The sequence below is a fragment of the Anomaloglossus baeobatrachus genome, chromosome 12, assembly GCF_048569485.1.
Source record: "Anomaloglossus baeobatrachus isolate aAnoBae1 chromosome 12, aAnoBae1.hap1, whole genome shotgun sequence".
In the NCBI taxonomy this organism is placed as follows: domain Eukaryota; kingdom Metazoa; phylum Chordata; class Amphibia; order Anura; family Aromobatidae; genus Anomaloglossus; species Anomaloglossus baeobatrachus.
The window spans coordinates 51,500,288-51,513,142 of NC_134364.1; the positions used below are offsets into that span (position 1 = coordinate 51,500,288).

General features: G+C 47.6%; 1 protein-coding gene across 1 annotated transcript in view; it reads right to left on the reverse strand.

The window, feature by feature from the left end:
* LTK (leukocyte receptor tyrosine kinase) overlaps nucleotides 1-12,855 on the reverse strand; it is a 218,358-nt gene that overhangs the window by 43,910 nt on the left and 161,593 nt on the right. Inside the window, exon 12 of the mRNA XM_075331275.1 lies at nucleotides 9,733-9,907. Within this exon, the coding sequence (XP_075187390.1) occupies nucleotides 9,733-9,907 (175 nt within the window). The remainder of the gene's footprint in view (nucleotides 1-9,732; nucleotides 9,908-12,855) is intronic.

Genomic DNA, 12,855 nt, shown 5'->3' on the forward strand with positions numbered 1-12,855 from the left:
CAGAAAAATCAACTTTATGCAAATATATGCAAAAAAATACAAATGGTGATTGCACTGCATTTGTGCTCGTGACGATATATGCCCACTGCTCCATTGTCTGCCTTGTACCGCCCTCCTCTAGATGATGGACACTTGGGTAGTCTCTGCACCCAAAATCATGCTCATGCTTCTTCCACTTTGTTCTCACACCTGCGCAGTAGTTTCCCATCTGTGTGCACCGCACAGGCGTAATTAAATTGTGATTCGGCAGTGCTACTTAAGAGGAAGACGACACTAGACAAAGAATGGAGCGGTGGGCCGAAGCAATGGACATAAAGCGCATGGTCACCCCCAATGCACTTTCAGACTCATTTGTGTGATTGAAATTCCCTTCTTCTATGCCCTTGGAACTCCAAATTAATAAGATTTGTTTTACAAGCGCTTGGAAAAATCAATAGAGCACAGACAAGTATGAGTTTCTGTTTTATTACATCATGTGACCTGCTTATATAGTATCCCAAACAAAGAAATTACCATGCACCAATAAGAGCCAAAGCCCTATGACAGAATTCAGTTATAAGACCAGATGGTTTCTATACAATACAAAATGGCTTGTATTCACTCGCATTTGAATACTGCTTGAAAAATCGATTTCTCCGTGATAAGGTTACTCCTTGGGGGGAAAGAAGGGAATTTTGTTTACTTACCGTAAATTCCTTTTCTTCTAGCTCCTATTGGGAGACCCAGACAATTGGGTGTATAGCTTCTGCCTCCGGAGGCCACACAAAGTATTACACTTTAAAAAGTGTAACCCCTCCCCTCTGCCTCTGCCTATACACCCTCCCGTGCATCCCGGGCTCCTCAGTTTTGGTGCAAAAGCAGGAAGGAGGAAACTTATAAATTGGTCTAAGGTAAATTCAATCCGAAGGATGTTCGGAGAACTGAAAACCATGAACCAAAAGAACCATTCAACATGAGCAACATGTGTACACAAAAGAACAAACAGCCCGAAGGGAACAGGGGCGGGTGCTGGGTCTCCCAATAGGAGCTAGAAGAAAAGGAATTTACGGTAAGTAAACAAAATTCCCTTCTTCTTTGTCGCTCCATTGGGAGACCCAGACAATTGGGACGTCCAAAAGCAGTCCCTGGGTGGGTAAAAGAATACCAAAGAGCCAAAAACGACCCCCTCTTACAGGTGGGCAACCGCCGCCTGAAGGACTCGCCTACCTAGACTGGCGTCTGCCGAAGCATAGGTATGCACCTGATAGTGTTTCGTGAAAGTGTGCAGACTAGACCAGGTAGCTGCCTGACACACCTGCTGAGCCGTAGCCCGGTGCCGCAATGCCCAGGACGCACCCACGGCTCTGGTAGAATGGGCTTTCAGCCCCAAAGGAAGCAGAAGCCCAGAAGAACGGTAGGCTTCAAGAATCGGTTCCTTGATCCACCGAGCCAAGGTTGACTTGGAAGCCTGCGAACCCTTACGCTGGCCAGCGACAAGGACAAAGAGCGCATCAGAACGGCGCAGGGGCGCCGTGCGAGACACGTAGAGCCGGAGTGCTCTCACCAGATCTAATGAGTGCAAATCCTTTTCACATTGGTGAATTGGATTAGGGCAAAATGAAGGTAAGGAGATATCCTGATTGAGATGAAAAGGAGATACCACCTTAGGGAGAAATTCCGGAACAGGACGCAGAACCACCTTATCCTGGTGAAAAACCAGGAAGGGGGCTTTGCATGACAGCGCTGCCAGCTCCGACACTCTACGGAGCGATGTAACTGCCACTAGAAATGCCACCTTCTGCGAAAGACGTGATAAAGAGACATCCCGCAGCGGCTCGAAAGGTGGTTTCTGAAGAGCCGTTAGCACCCTGTTAAGGTCCCAGGGTTCCAGCGGACGCTTGTAAGGTGGGACTATGTGGCAAACTCCCTGCAGGAACGTGCGGACCTGCGGAAGCCTGGCTAGACACTTTTGAAAAAATACGGATAGCGCCGATACTTGTCCCTTGAGAGAGCCGAGAGACAACCCCTTGTCCATTCCGGATTGAAGGAATGAAAGAAAAGTGGGTAAGGCAAAAGGCCAGGGAGTAAAACCCTTATCAGAACACCAGGATAAGAAGATCCTCCAAGACCTGTGATAGATCTTGGCGGACGTTGGTTTCCTGGCCTGTCTCATGGTGGCAATGACATCTTGAGATAACCCTGAAGACGCTAGGAGCCAGGACTCAATGGCCACACAGTCAGGTTGAGGGCCACAGAATTCAGGTGGAAAAACGGCCCTTGTGACAGCAAGTCTGGGCGGTCTGGGAGCACCCACGGTTGACCCACCGTGAGATGCCACAGATCCGGGTACCACGACCGCCTCGGCCAATCTGGAGCGACGAGAATGGCGCGACGACAGTCGGACCTGATTTTGCGCAGCACTCTGGGCAGCATCGCCAGAGGAGGAAATACATAAGGCAGTCGAAACTGCGACCAATCCTGAACGAATGCGTCCGCCGCCAGAGCTCTGTGATCTTGAGACCGGGCCATGAATGCCGGGACTTTGTTGTTGTGCCGTGACGCCATGAGATCGACGTCTGGCGTTCCCCAGCGGCGACAGATCTCTCGAAACACGTCTGGGTGAAGAGACCATTCCCCCGCGTCCATGCCCTGACGACTGAGAAAATCTGCTTCCCAGTTTTCTACGCCCGGGATGTGAACTGCGGAGATGGTGGAAGCTGTGGCTTCCACCCACTGCAGAATCCGTCGGACTTCCTGGAAGGCTTGACGACTGCGAGTGCCGCCTTGGTGGTTGATGTATGCGACGGCAGTGGCGTTGTCCGACTGGATCCGGATCTGCCTGCCCTCCAGCCACCGCTGAAAAGCCAATAGGGCTAGATACACTGCCCTTATCTCCAGAATATTGATCTGAAGGGATGACTCTATCGGAGTCCAGGTTCCCTGAGCCCTGTGGTGGAGAAAAACCGCCCCCCACCCTGACAGGCTCGCGTCCGTGGTGACCACAGCCCAGGTTGGGGGTAGGAAGGATTTTCCCTGCGACAGAGAGTTGGGAAGGAGCCACCACTGAAGAGACGTCTTGGTTGCAAGGGAAAGAGAGACGTTCCTGTCGAGGGAAGTCGACCTCCTGTCCCATTTGCGGAGAATGTCCCACTGGAGTGGCCGCAGATGGAATTGCGCGAAGGGCACTGCCTCCATCGCTGCCACCATCTTCCCCAGGAAGTGCATGAGGCGCCTCAAGGGGTGTGACTGACCCCGAAGAAGAGATTGCACCCCTGCCTGCAGCGAAAGCTGTTTGTCCAGCGGTAGCATGACTACCGCTGACTGAGTATGAAACTCCATCCCAAGGTACGTCAGTGATTGGGTCGGTGTCAACTTGGATTTTGGGAAGTTGATGATCCACCCGAACTGCTGGAGAGTCGCCAGAGCGACGGAAAGACTGTTTTGACACGCCATCTGAGAGGGTGCCCTGACCAGAAGATCGTCTAAGTAGGGAATCACCGAGTGGCCCTGAGAGTGTAGGACCGCCACAACAGATGCCATGACCTTGGTGAACACCCGTGGGGATGTCACCAGGCCGAAAGGCAATGCCACGAACTGAAGGTGTTCGTCCCCGATGGCGAAACGCAAAAAACGTTGATGTTCGGATGCGATCGGCACATGGAGATAAGCATCCTTGATGTCGATCGATGCTAGGAAGTCTCCTTGTGACATCGAAGCGATGACCGAGCGGAGAGATTCCATCCGAAACCGTCTGGTGCTCACATGTCTGTTGAGCAGTTTGAGGTCCAGAACGGGACGGAACGAGCCGTCCTTCTTTGGCACCACAAACAAGTTGGAGTAAAAGCCGCGACCATGTTCCTGGGGGGGAACAGGGATCACAACTCCTTCTGTCTTCAGAGCGTTCACCGCCTGAAAAAGTGCATCGGCTCGCTCGGGGGGCGGAGAGGTTCTGAAGAAACGAGTCGGGGGACGAGAGCTGAACTCTATCCTGTAACCGTGAGACAGAATGTCTCTCACCCATCGGTCTTGAACATGTGGCCACCAGGCGTCGCAAAAGCGGGAGAGCCTGCCACCGACCGAGGATGCGGTTCAGGGATGCCGAGAGTCATGAAGAGGCCGCCTTGGAGGCATTGCCTCCGGCGGGCTTTTGGGGGCGTGGCTTAGCCCGCCACGCATAGGAGTTCCTCTGGCCTTTCTCCGGCCTGCTGGACGAAGAGGATTGAGGCTTGGCGGAGGGACGAAAGGACCGAAACCTCGATTGTATTTTCCATTGCTGAGGTCTCTTCGGTTTGGACTGGGGTAAGGAGGAGTCCTTTCCCTTGGATTCCTTAATAATCTCATCCAATCGTTCGCCAAACAAGCGGTCGCCAGAAAACGGCAAACCGGTTAAGAACCTCTTGGAAGCCGAGTCTGCCTTCCATTCGCGCAGCCACATGGCCCTGCGGACTGCCACAGAGTTAGCGGATGCCACCGCTGTACGGCTAGCAGAGTCTAGAACTGCGTTCATGGCGTATGAAGAAAAAGCTGACGCCTGAGAAGTCAAAGACGCAACCTGCGGAGCAGAATTACGTGTGACCGCATTAATCTCAGCCAGACAAGCTGAGATAGCTTGGAGTGCCCACACGGCTGCAAAAGCCGGGGCAAAAGACGCGCCCGTGGCTTCATAGATGGATTTCACCAGGAGCTCTATCTGCCTGTCAGTGGCATCTTTTAGCGATGAGCCATCTGCAACCGATACCACAGATCTAGCCGCCAATCTAGAGACTGGGGGATCCACCTTGGGACATTGAGCCCAACCCGTAACTACGTCAGAGGGGAAGGGGTAACGTGTGTCAGTAAGGCGCTTAGTAAAGCGCTTGTCCGGAACCGCTCTGGGCTTCTGGATAGCATCTCTGAAGTTAGAGTGATCGAAAAATGCACTCCGTGTACGTTTAGGGAACCGAAACTGTTGTTTCTCCTGCTGAGAAGTCGACTCTTCTACAGGTGGCGGCGGGGGAGATATATCTAACACCTGGTTGATGGACGAGATAAGGTCATTTACTATGGCGTCCCCTTCAGGTGTATCAAGATTGAGAGCAACGTCAGGGTCAGAGCCCTGAGCTGCGACGTCCGCCTCGTCCTCCAGAGAGTCCTCAAGCTGGGAACCCGAGCAGCGTGAAGAAGTCGGGGAAGATTCCCAGCGGGCCCGCTTAGCTGGTCTGGGACTGTGGTCCGGGCAGGAGTCCTCCACATGAGACCTAGGGCCCCCCCTGGGAACGCGCTGCGGCGCGGACAGAGAGGGGCCTGGAGGCGATGATCCAACAGGGCCCGAGGCCTGTGTAAGGACCGGTCTGGACTGCAAAGCTTCAAGCAGCTTGGCAGACCATTTGTCCATAGACTGAGCCATGGATTGTGAGAGTGACTCAGAGAGTTTTTCAGCAAAAACGGCAAACTCTGTCCCTGCCGCCTGGACAGGGGGAGCAGGGGAGTCTACCTGCGCCGAGGGGCCCACTAGTGACCGAGGCTCCGGCTGAGCAAGCAAAACAGGGGTTGAGCATTGCTCACAGTGAGGGTAGGTGGAACCCGCAGGTAACTTAGCCGCACAAGAGGTACAGGTCGCAAAATAACCCTGTGCCTTGGCACCCTTGCTCCTTGTGGACGACATGCTGTTGTCTCCTAGGAGAGTGATCACTGAGGGTATATGGTAAAGGGTATACAGCCCGACCGAACAGAAATATATAAATATATAGTATCTATTCCGGCACCCTAAGGGGACCAGCACCGGGTGACCGGTGTGGCTTACCGACCGCTAAAAAGCGGAGCGTGTGTCCTCCAGATTCCCTGCCTTAGGTCTCCCAGCGTTGCAGAGCTCTTTCCTGGAAATCCTCCACCGGCAGAATGCCAAAAAAATGGCTGCCGGAGCTCTCTGGGGAGGAGTGGGGCCGTGGGCGGCGCTAGAAAAGTGCGGGAATCTGGAGTCCCCACAGTGATCAGTGAGGGGGGAGGAAACATACAGGATGCTCCGGCCCTCACATCCGACGTCAGGTCGGCAGTCCCGCCCTTACCCCTGATAGACAGGCCCGGGGGCGGGAGTTTTGCTACTAGGCCGCAATTGAAGCCGGGGACTAAATTTAAGACCGCGGCCGACAAGCAGGCGCGGTCGGCGCGGAAGTCCGCCGGCCGTCACAAATAAGCAGCTGCTGCAGCGTCCGGGATGAAGGCGCTCCATGCACATCCCCCATGGGGACACAGAGTACCTTAGTGATGCAGGGCCCGGTCCCTGAGGATAAATAGACTCCTGTCCGACAGATTCCCACAGGGGCTGCGGAGGGAGCACGGTCCCAGAGCCGCTAAGGGATGGTGAAGGAGACGGCATGAGGCTCCGGCCTTTGTACCCGCAATGGGTACCTCAACCTTAACAGCACCGCCGACGTAGTGGGGTGAGAAGGGAACATGCCGGGGGCCCCGTGGGGGCCCACTTTTCTTCCAACCGATATAACTAAAATGAGAATGCATGAGTGGATGTGTGCCTCCTTCCACACAAAGCATAAAACTGAGGAGCCCGTGATGCACGGGAGGGTGTATAGGCAGAGGGGAGGGGTTACACTTTTTAAAGTGTAATACTTTGTGTGGCCTCTGGAGGCAGAAGCTATACACCCAATTGTCTGGGTCTCCCAATGGAGCGACAAAGAAAAACGTATGCATCCCATGTTACACAGTGTTTGGTGGTTGGGAAGAGATGAAAAGTTCCCTTTAACCCCTTTCCCTTGAAAACATTCTGGGTCTTAATGAGCATACTTGTCTGACTTTCTGCACATATTGGTAAGACAGCATTAACTTTTAATTTTTTAGGTTATTAAACACTTTTTTTTTCATGACAAATAGGATGTTACTATTTCACCATTTTGACCATATAGTTGTAGCAATATTGCATAAAAATATTTTTTTAAGAGTTCAAAAATTATTTTTTCCCCAACATTCTACCACAGTTGTGTTGGTATGTTTTATGCCCTAGTTAAAGGTGTTTTCCGCTTTATTTTCTTTTTCTTTTACTCCAACAACTAACAAAATTATTTGTACTTACTATTTGCTGCTCCAGCTTTGCCTCTGCTCCAGCTCCTGGTCTTTGTTGACATTGCTGCAGTCAACCACTGGGAGTATTGTAATGTCTATTTTGCCATTACTGCTGAGCTGAGTCATTAGGTCACCACTGTAGCCAATATATCAAAAAGACTGACCTGCACATCCAACAGGTGTGAACAGGTGCCAGCTGAAAACACAATATAACTACAAAATACATACAACTGCACTCTAGAAGGCTAACAATGAATAAGGGAACTCTGGTATTGCATTACTGCTATAGGAAAATTTGAAAAAACTAAATATTTAGCTTATGTATTGGCCAATGCATGTGAGCCCAGTAACCAGCAGCAAGGTATATCTCAATATCTCGGTACCCTAACTCTATAACTATAACTACAAAATACATAAATACATTAGAGTGCAGCTGTATGTATTTTGTAGTTATATTGTGTTTTTTCATTTAGCACCTGTTCACACCTATTGGATGTGCGGGTCAGTTTTTTTGATATATTTGTAGTGCACTTCTTTCTGATTGAGCACTCCACCCTATAACCAGGCTGTGTTCATTCCTCTTTATAGATGGATCCTAGCTGCCCTAGCTGCCTTGGTTTTTAACCAAGATAGAGGCATTTGAGTCCCGTTATATTGAGATATTCTTTGCCACTGGTGTTCGGGCTCACATGCAATAGCCAATACATAAGCTAAATATCTCTTTTTTTCAAATATTCCTATAGCAGTAATGCAATACCAGAGTTCCCATATACATTGCTAGCATTTTAGAGTGCAGCTGTATGTATTTTGTACCACTTTAGCCAAGTCAACAAAGACTAGAAGTAGCCATGGAGAGGCAGCACTGACCCATCACTAATAATTGGCACTGATGCACTGGAAGTTGACAGTGTGCACGGCACAGAAATGTGCCTTTGTCATGGGCAAACCTCAGTTACCAATTGGATCTAGTCTGTCTTATCAAATGGCGTGACTGCAGTCTTTTCTAGGTTTAATATTACTCTTTATTACTATTGATATCTTTGTAAAGTTTTCTTTAGTGCCGTAAGAATCATGCTCTACATGATGAACGAGTATAAGCACTGGAATACCTCATTTTTTTAAGTTTTAATTTGTCATCATGCATGCATGACAAGCTAAGACATTAATCTTGACAGTACAGGCGCCCTACTGCTACTTCATCACAATAATATCAATGCTGTCTCTATTACATCATCTGACGTTCATGCTGAAATTTGTTCATCAAAACTATTTAGAGGCGTAGTAAGAAGCCAGTGATTAAAGATATTCTCTGCCTAAAATTTGGACATTACTTCTCAGATGAACATAATGATATCCTAATAGAACCAAGGACATATACACAGAATCTAATCCTCTTCTTAATAATCTTTGGTTCTCATCCAAAATGATAAAATAAAAACCTCAGCAAAAAAAAAAATATACTTTTGTGGTATGATTAGGGTTAAGCAACTAATGCAGGATCCTCAAGGGTGGAGCTTAACAAAGACTCATGCCCCACCCCTGAGGTCTTTGACAAGATAAAAAGAGTTCTTTCTAGTCTTACAGTGGTTTATTCACATGGTGCAAATTTGTTTCTCTGAATAAAAATCCGTTCCATACATTTAAAATTGATGTTGATAAGTGATAGAGGTTTTCTTATAAAAAAAACCTCCTAAACATTTAAGAGCATACTACCTCCACTCAACCACCATTCTATATGTCTATTCCGAGGTTTCATGTTTAGCAGAGGCCGAGTATGTGTAGATTCCCTGACTTTTCCTAGTTTTACATAAAATATTGCAGATATTCCAGAACCACCTTTTAAGTGACATGATCATAGTGGCAGCCACTTTTGAATGTATGAAAAAGCTCTATTTCCAGCTTTAAAAAAAAAAACAAGATTGCATGTGGATTCCACAAATAATCAGTGATCAGATAAAGGATAAGAAATTGTGTCCAAAACGCGTAGCTGTCATGGCTTTATTCCTGGAATCCACATGCAATCTTGTCTTTTTTTTACTTTTTTTTTTCAGTAAAGTCTAATATTTTATCAGGAGCTGGAAACTTTTTTTCACTTGGATACCTACGTCTGGTCAGAACGGATTTCCGAACTCCCATAACACAGGAACCGGTTTGTATGAACTGGCTGCAATTTTTCCTTTTTGACTGTCTTGGTGCATCTGTGCATGTGTGTAGATAATGGGTGTACATACTTTTGTACTTAATGTTAATGTGATTACATATATATATGGTGTATACATATAAATGCATTGTATGTCATGTTTACACCTGTATGTAGCATTAGGGCAGCATTAATCATAAATATGGCCGTAAGTATTGGAAGGACTTTGAACCATGATGTCATTATGAGGAGCTTGAAACTAGGAATTTGTACAATTTTGGATATTTTTATCTTTATAAACACTTCAAAGAGCCCTGAATTCACGATAGGGATCTCAGACCATATCTCACCTGCTTCACATCACTGCAAGATCATCTCTAACGAGGATCAAATGACATAGCTGACCTGACATACAAGCCAAAAATGTCACATCTGCTTTTCAACTCTTAGCTTGGGAGCATTAGGTGCGGTGTACACAAGAATTAATGTAAGCTTGATAAAAGCAGCCATGTTGTCAGCTTGTAAACAGGCGGACCTCAGTGTTGGGGGTCTCTACTCACGTGTAAACATTTGTAAATGGCACTCTCCACATCTGGACCCCTTTCAGAGGACCTTCTTTTCCAACAACCACGGATATGTTGGTGTTGCGATATGCGTTGTTACATTGTGCTTGTGTCGGCCCGGTAGGTCCACTGGCGCCACATGATGAAAATTTCCAATAAACTTCTTCATCTTCTGTACGAAGACCGGAATAAAAGGATAGTGAAAGATACTTATATAAATGTATATCAAATGAAAATAAAAGTAATACATTTAGAAATATTTCTTATCTTGCGAGTTATGATCACATGGATCTGAATGGTCACCATCGGAAGAAGTGAAGACCACCTCGCATCTTACCTGTTCATAATTTCTTAGCAAAATTTTTGATGCGTTTCCAACAAGTTATACCTGTGTGGTGGAATTAAACTGAATACTACTGATACCTGAGAGTGGTGATTTCCCCTTTCAAAGAAGCCTGTCCTTTGCCATAAATAAGGAATTTAGTTACCTGGTTTAAATACCGCTGTTCTCCTGAATCTAGAATGGTGTTCCTTTTGTTTCAGTGATATAAAAAGAGATTTTCAGCTCACCTGATTAATACATCCCCTGGATACTTTTATTAGGGACGGTGTAAGGAGGTCAGCTCCATGTTCAAAGAGGCAAAGTTCAATAATAGAAAATGGTTGTTTTCCGCATCACATCTTAGACTAAAGGGGGCTTTACACGCAATGACATCGCTAACAAGATGTCGTAGAGGTCACGGAATTAGTGACGCACATCCGGCCTCGTTAGCGACGTCGTTGCGTGTAACACATACGAGCGACCACTAACGATGTAAAATACTCACCAAATCATTGATCGTTGACACGTCGTCCATTTCCCAAATATCGTTCCTTGTTCTGGACACAGGTTGTTCGTCGTTCCTGAGGCAGCACACATCGCTACATGTGACACCCCAGAAATAACAAACAACACCGTACCTGCGTCCTCTGGCAACGAGGTGGGCATGACTTTCCTGCGGCTGCTCTCCGCCCCTCCGCTTCAATTGGACACCTGCCGTGTGACGTCGCTTTGACGCCGCACAAACTGCCCCCTTAGAAAAGAGGATGTTTGCCAGCCACAGCGACGTCGTTAGGAAGGTTAGTATGTGTGACGGGTTGCAGCGAGTTTGTCCGCCACGGGCAACGATTTGCCCGTGACGGACAAACGACGGGGGCGGGTGCGAACGCTAGCGACATTGCTAGCAATGTCGCAGCGTGTAAGGCCCCCTTAAGAACCTCTTATAGGTTTGAAACATGTTTGGTGCACACTACATCCGATCACAATGTTATTACCCCCAGTGTGAGCCATTCATATGCTGCAAGTGGCTCGCACTGGGCTGAGTACCGAGCGTACCCGAGCACAGGGATGATCATTGAGTGGTTTGCATATATAAAGCATCAGAACTCCGAACCCGAACTCTATTTTTGTGGTAAAGTCTGTGCTTGTTACGAACACCGAACCTCGGGTTGGCTCAGCTGTACTTAACACCTCTTGACAGGTGTCTTCTTGAGGACCACACCTGACCACCAAAAAACCCCAAAACATTTGTATCTTCGAAAGTGGAGGCCATCTCTCTAGAATAACGAGCAGCAGGAACAAACAAAAAATTCACTGTAACTAAATCTTTTTTTACTCAACTAGGCATCTTCCTCGAGAAAAAGAAGATGTCCATCTAGAAAAGTCCCCACTCTCTTGGTTAATAAGACTAGATTTAAACACGAGGAAGAGGGCGTCTCATCTCAGGAATGGAGAGGAGTAGGAGCAAAAGAAAATCATTGCCGGATTCAGGAAAACAGCGGCATTTACACCAGTCTAAAAAAACTACAACTTCTATTTATGGCAAGTAACAGGTTGTCTTTAATTGGTGGTTGCATTGTCTCCGGGCAATATATAACATGAATGGAGAATTGGGCGTGACACCTAATTATTGGAGGTTAATAAGCATGTCCTCTAGTGAGGAATGACCCATTGTGGTGTGGAACTTTGACATCATTGCTGAAGATATGTTGCGACTGAATTGTGTACAGATCAACAGGTTGGATTGGAGTCTTGAAAGGTGTAGTCTTTCACCATGGCAGTAAGAGAGGAGCCTGAATGTGTTACATCTCGAATTCAGCATGTTGGGGTGAACACTAGCTGTGTACCCAAGTTGCCTGCTCCTGACCTAATGCATGTGGGTCAAGTGCATGCATGAAAGAATTGAAACCACACAAGTCAGATGTAAGCTTCTCCTCGTTTAGAGAATGGCGCGGCTTCAACTGCCTTTATTTTGACAGAGCACCAGCTTATTTAAACAAGGAAAAGGAGCATGGTTAGCTCTACAGTGAGCATGCTCAGATGTGTCCATTGGTGGTGGGTTGGTCAGTGGGGTGGTTCATGATTCAGTCAGTGGGTTGGTTTATGGGTCAGTCAGTGGGTTGGTCCATGGCTTCGTCAGTGGGTTGGTTCATGGGTCGGTCAGTGGGCTGGATCATGGGTCGGTCAGTGGGTTGGTCTATGGCTTGGTCAGAGGATTGGTCTTCGTCTTCCATCTGGACATTCCTCGTATACCAGGGCAGGGTGAGGAAAACCGGAAGCAGCAGCTATCTTTAGATCTGTGTCACCTATATGTGTTATGATTCAGTGAGCAAGAAGGATCAGAAAAAGGACAAAAAACTAGGAAACCCAGAATGTTACCAGAGTGGTTGGAATCTCAGCGAACTGCAGACCTAACACTAACACACAACTAGAAGTAGCCGTGGGACGTGCCTACGATGACCTGGTCACCTCGACACAGCCGGAGCACTAATTATTCCTATAGAGATAAATACAGAAAAGAACTAATCTGCCTCGGAGCAGTCCCCAAAGATATAGATAGCCCCCCACATATAAAGATTACGGCGATGTAGGAAAACACAATACACAGGTAGAAAACAGATTCAGCAAAGATGAGGCCCAAACTATCTAAATAGGAAAGGACAGAAAAGAGCACTGTCTTCAGCTGTGCAATACCCTATAAAAAGAACCAACACGTCTGATAAGGAAAAATACTGCGTCCACACAGACTCTGCCCCCACTATATCAGGACTCTGGTGTTACTGGGATCCAAACAAACACTA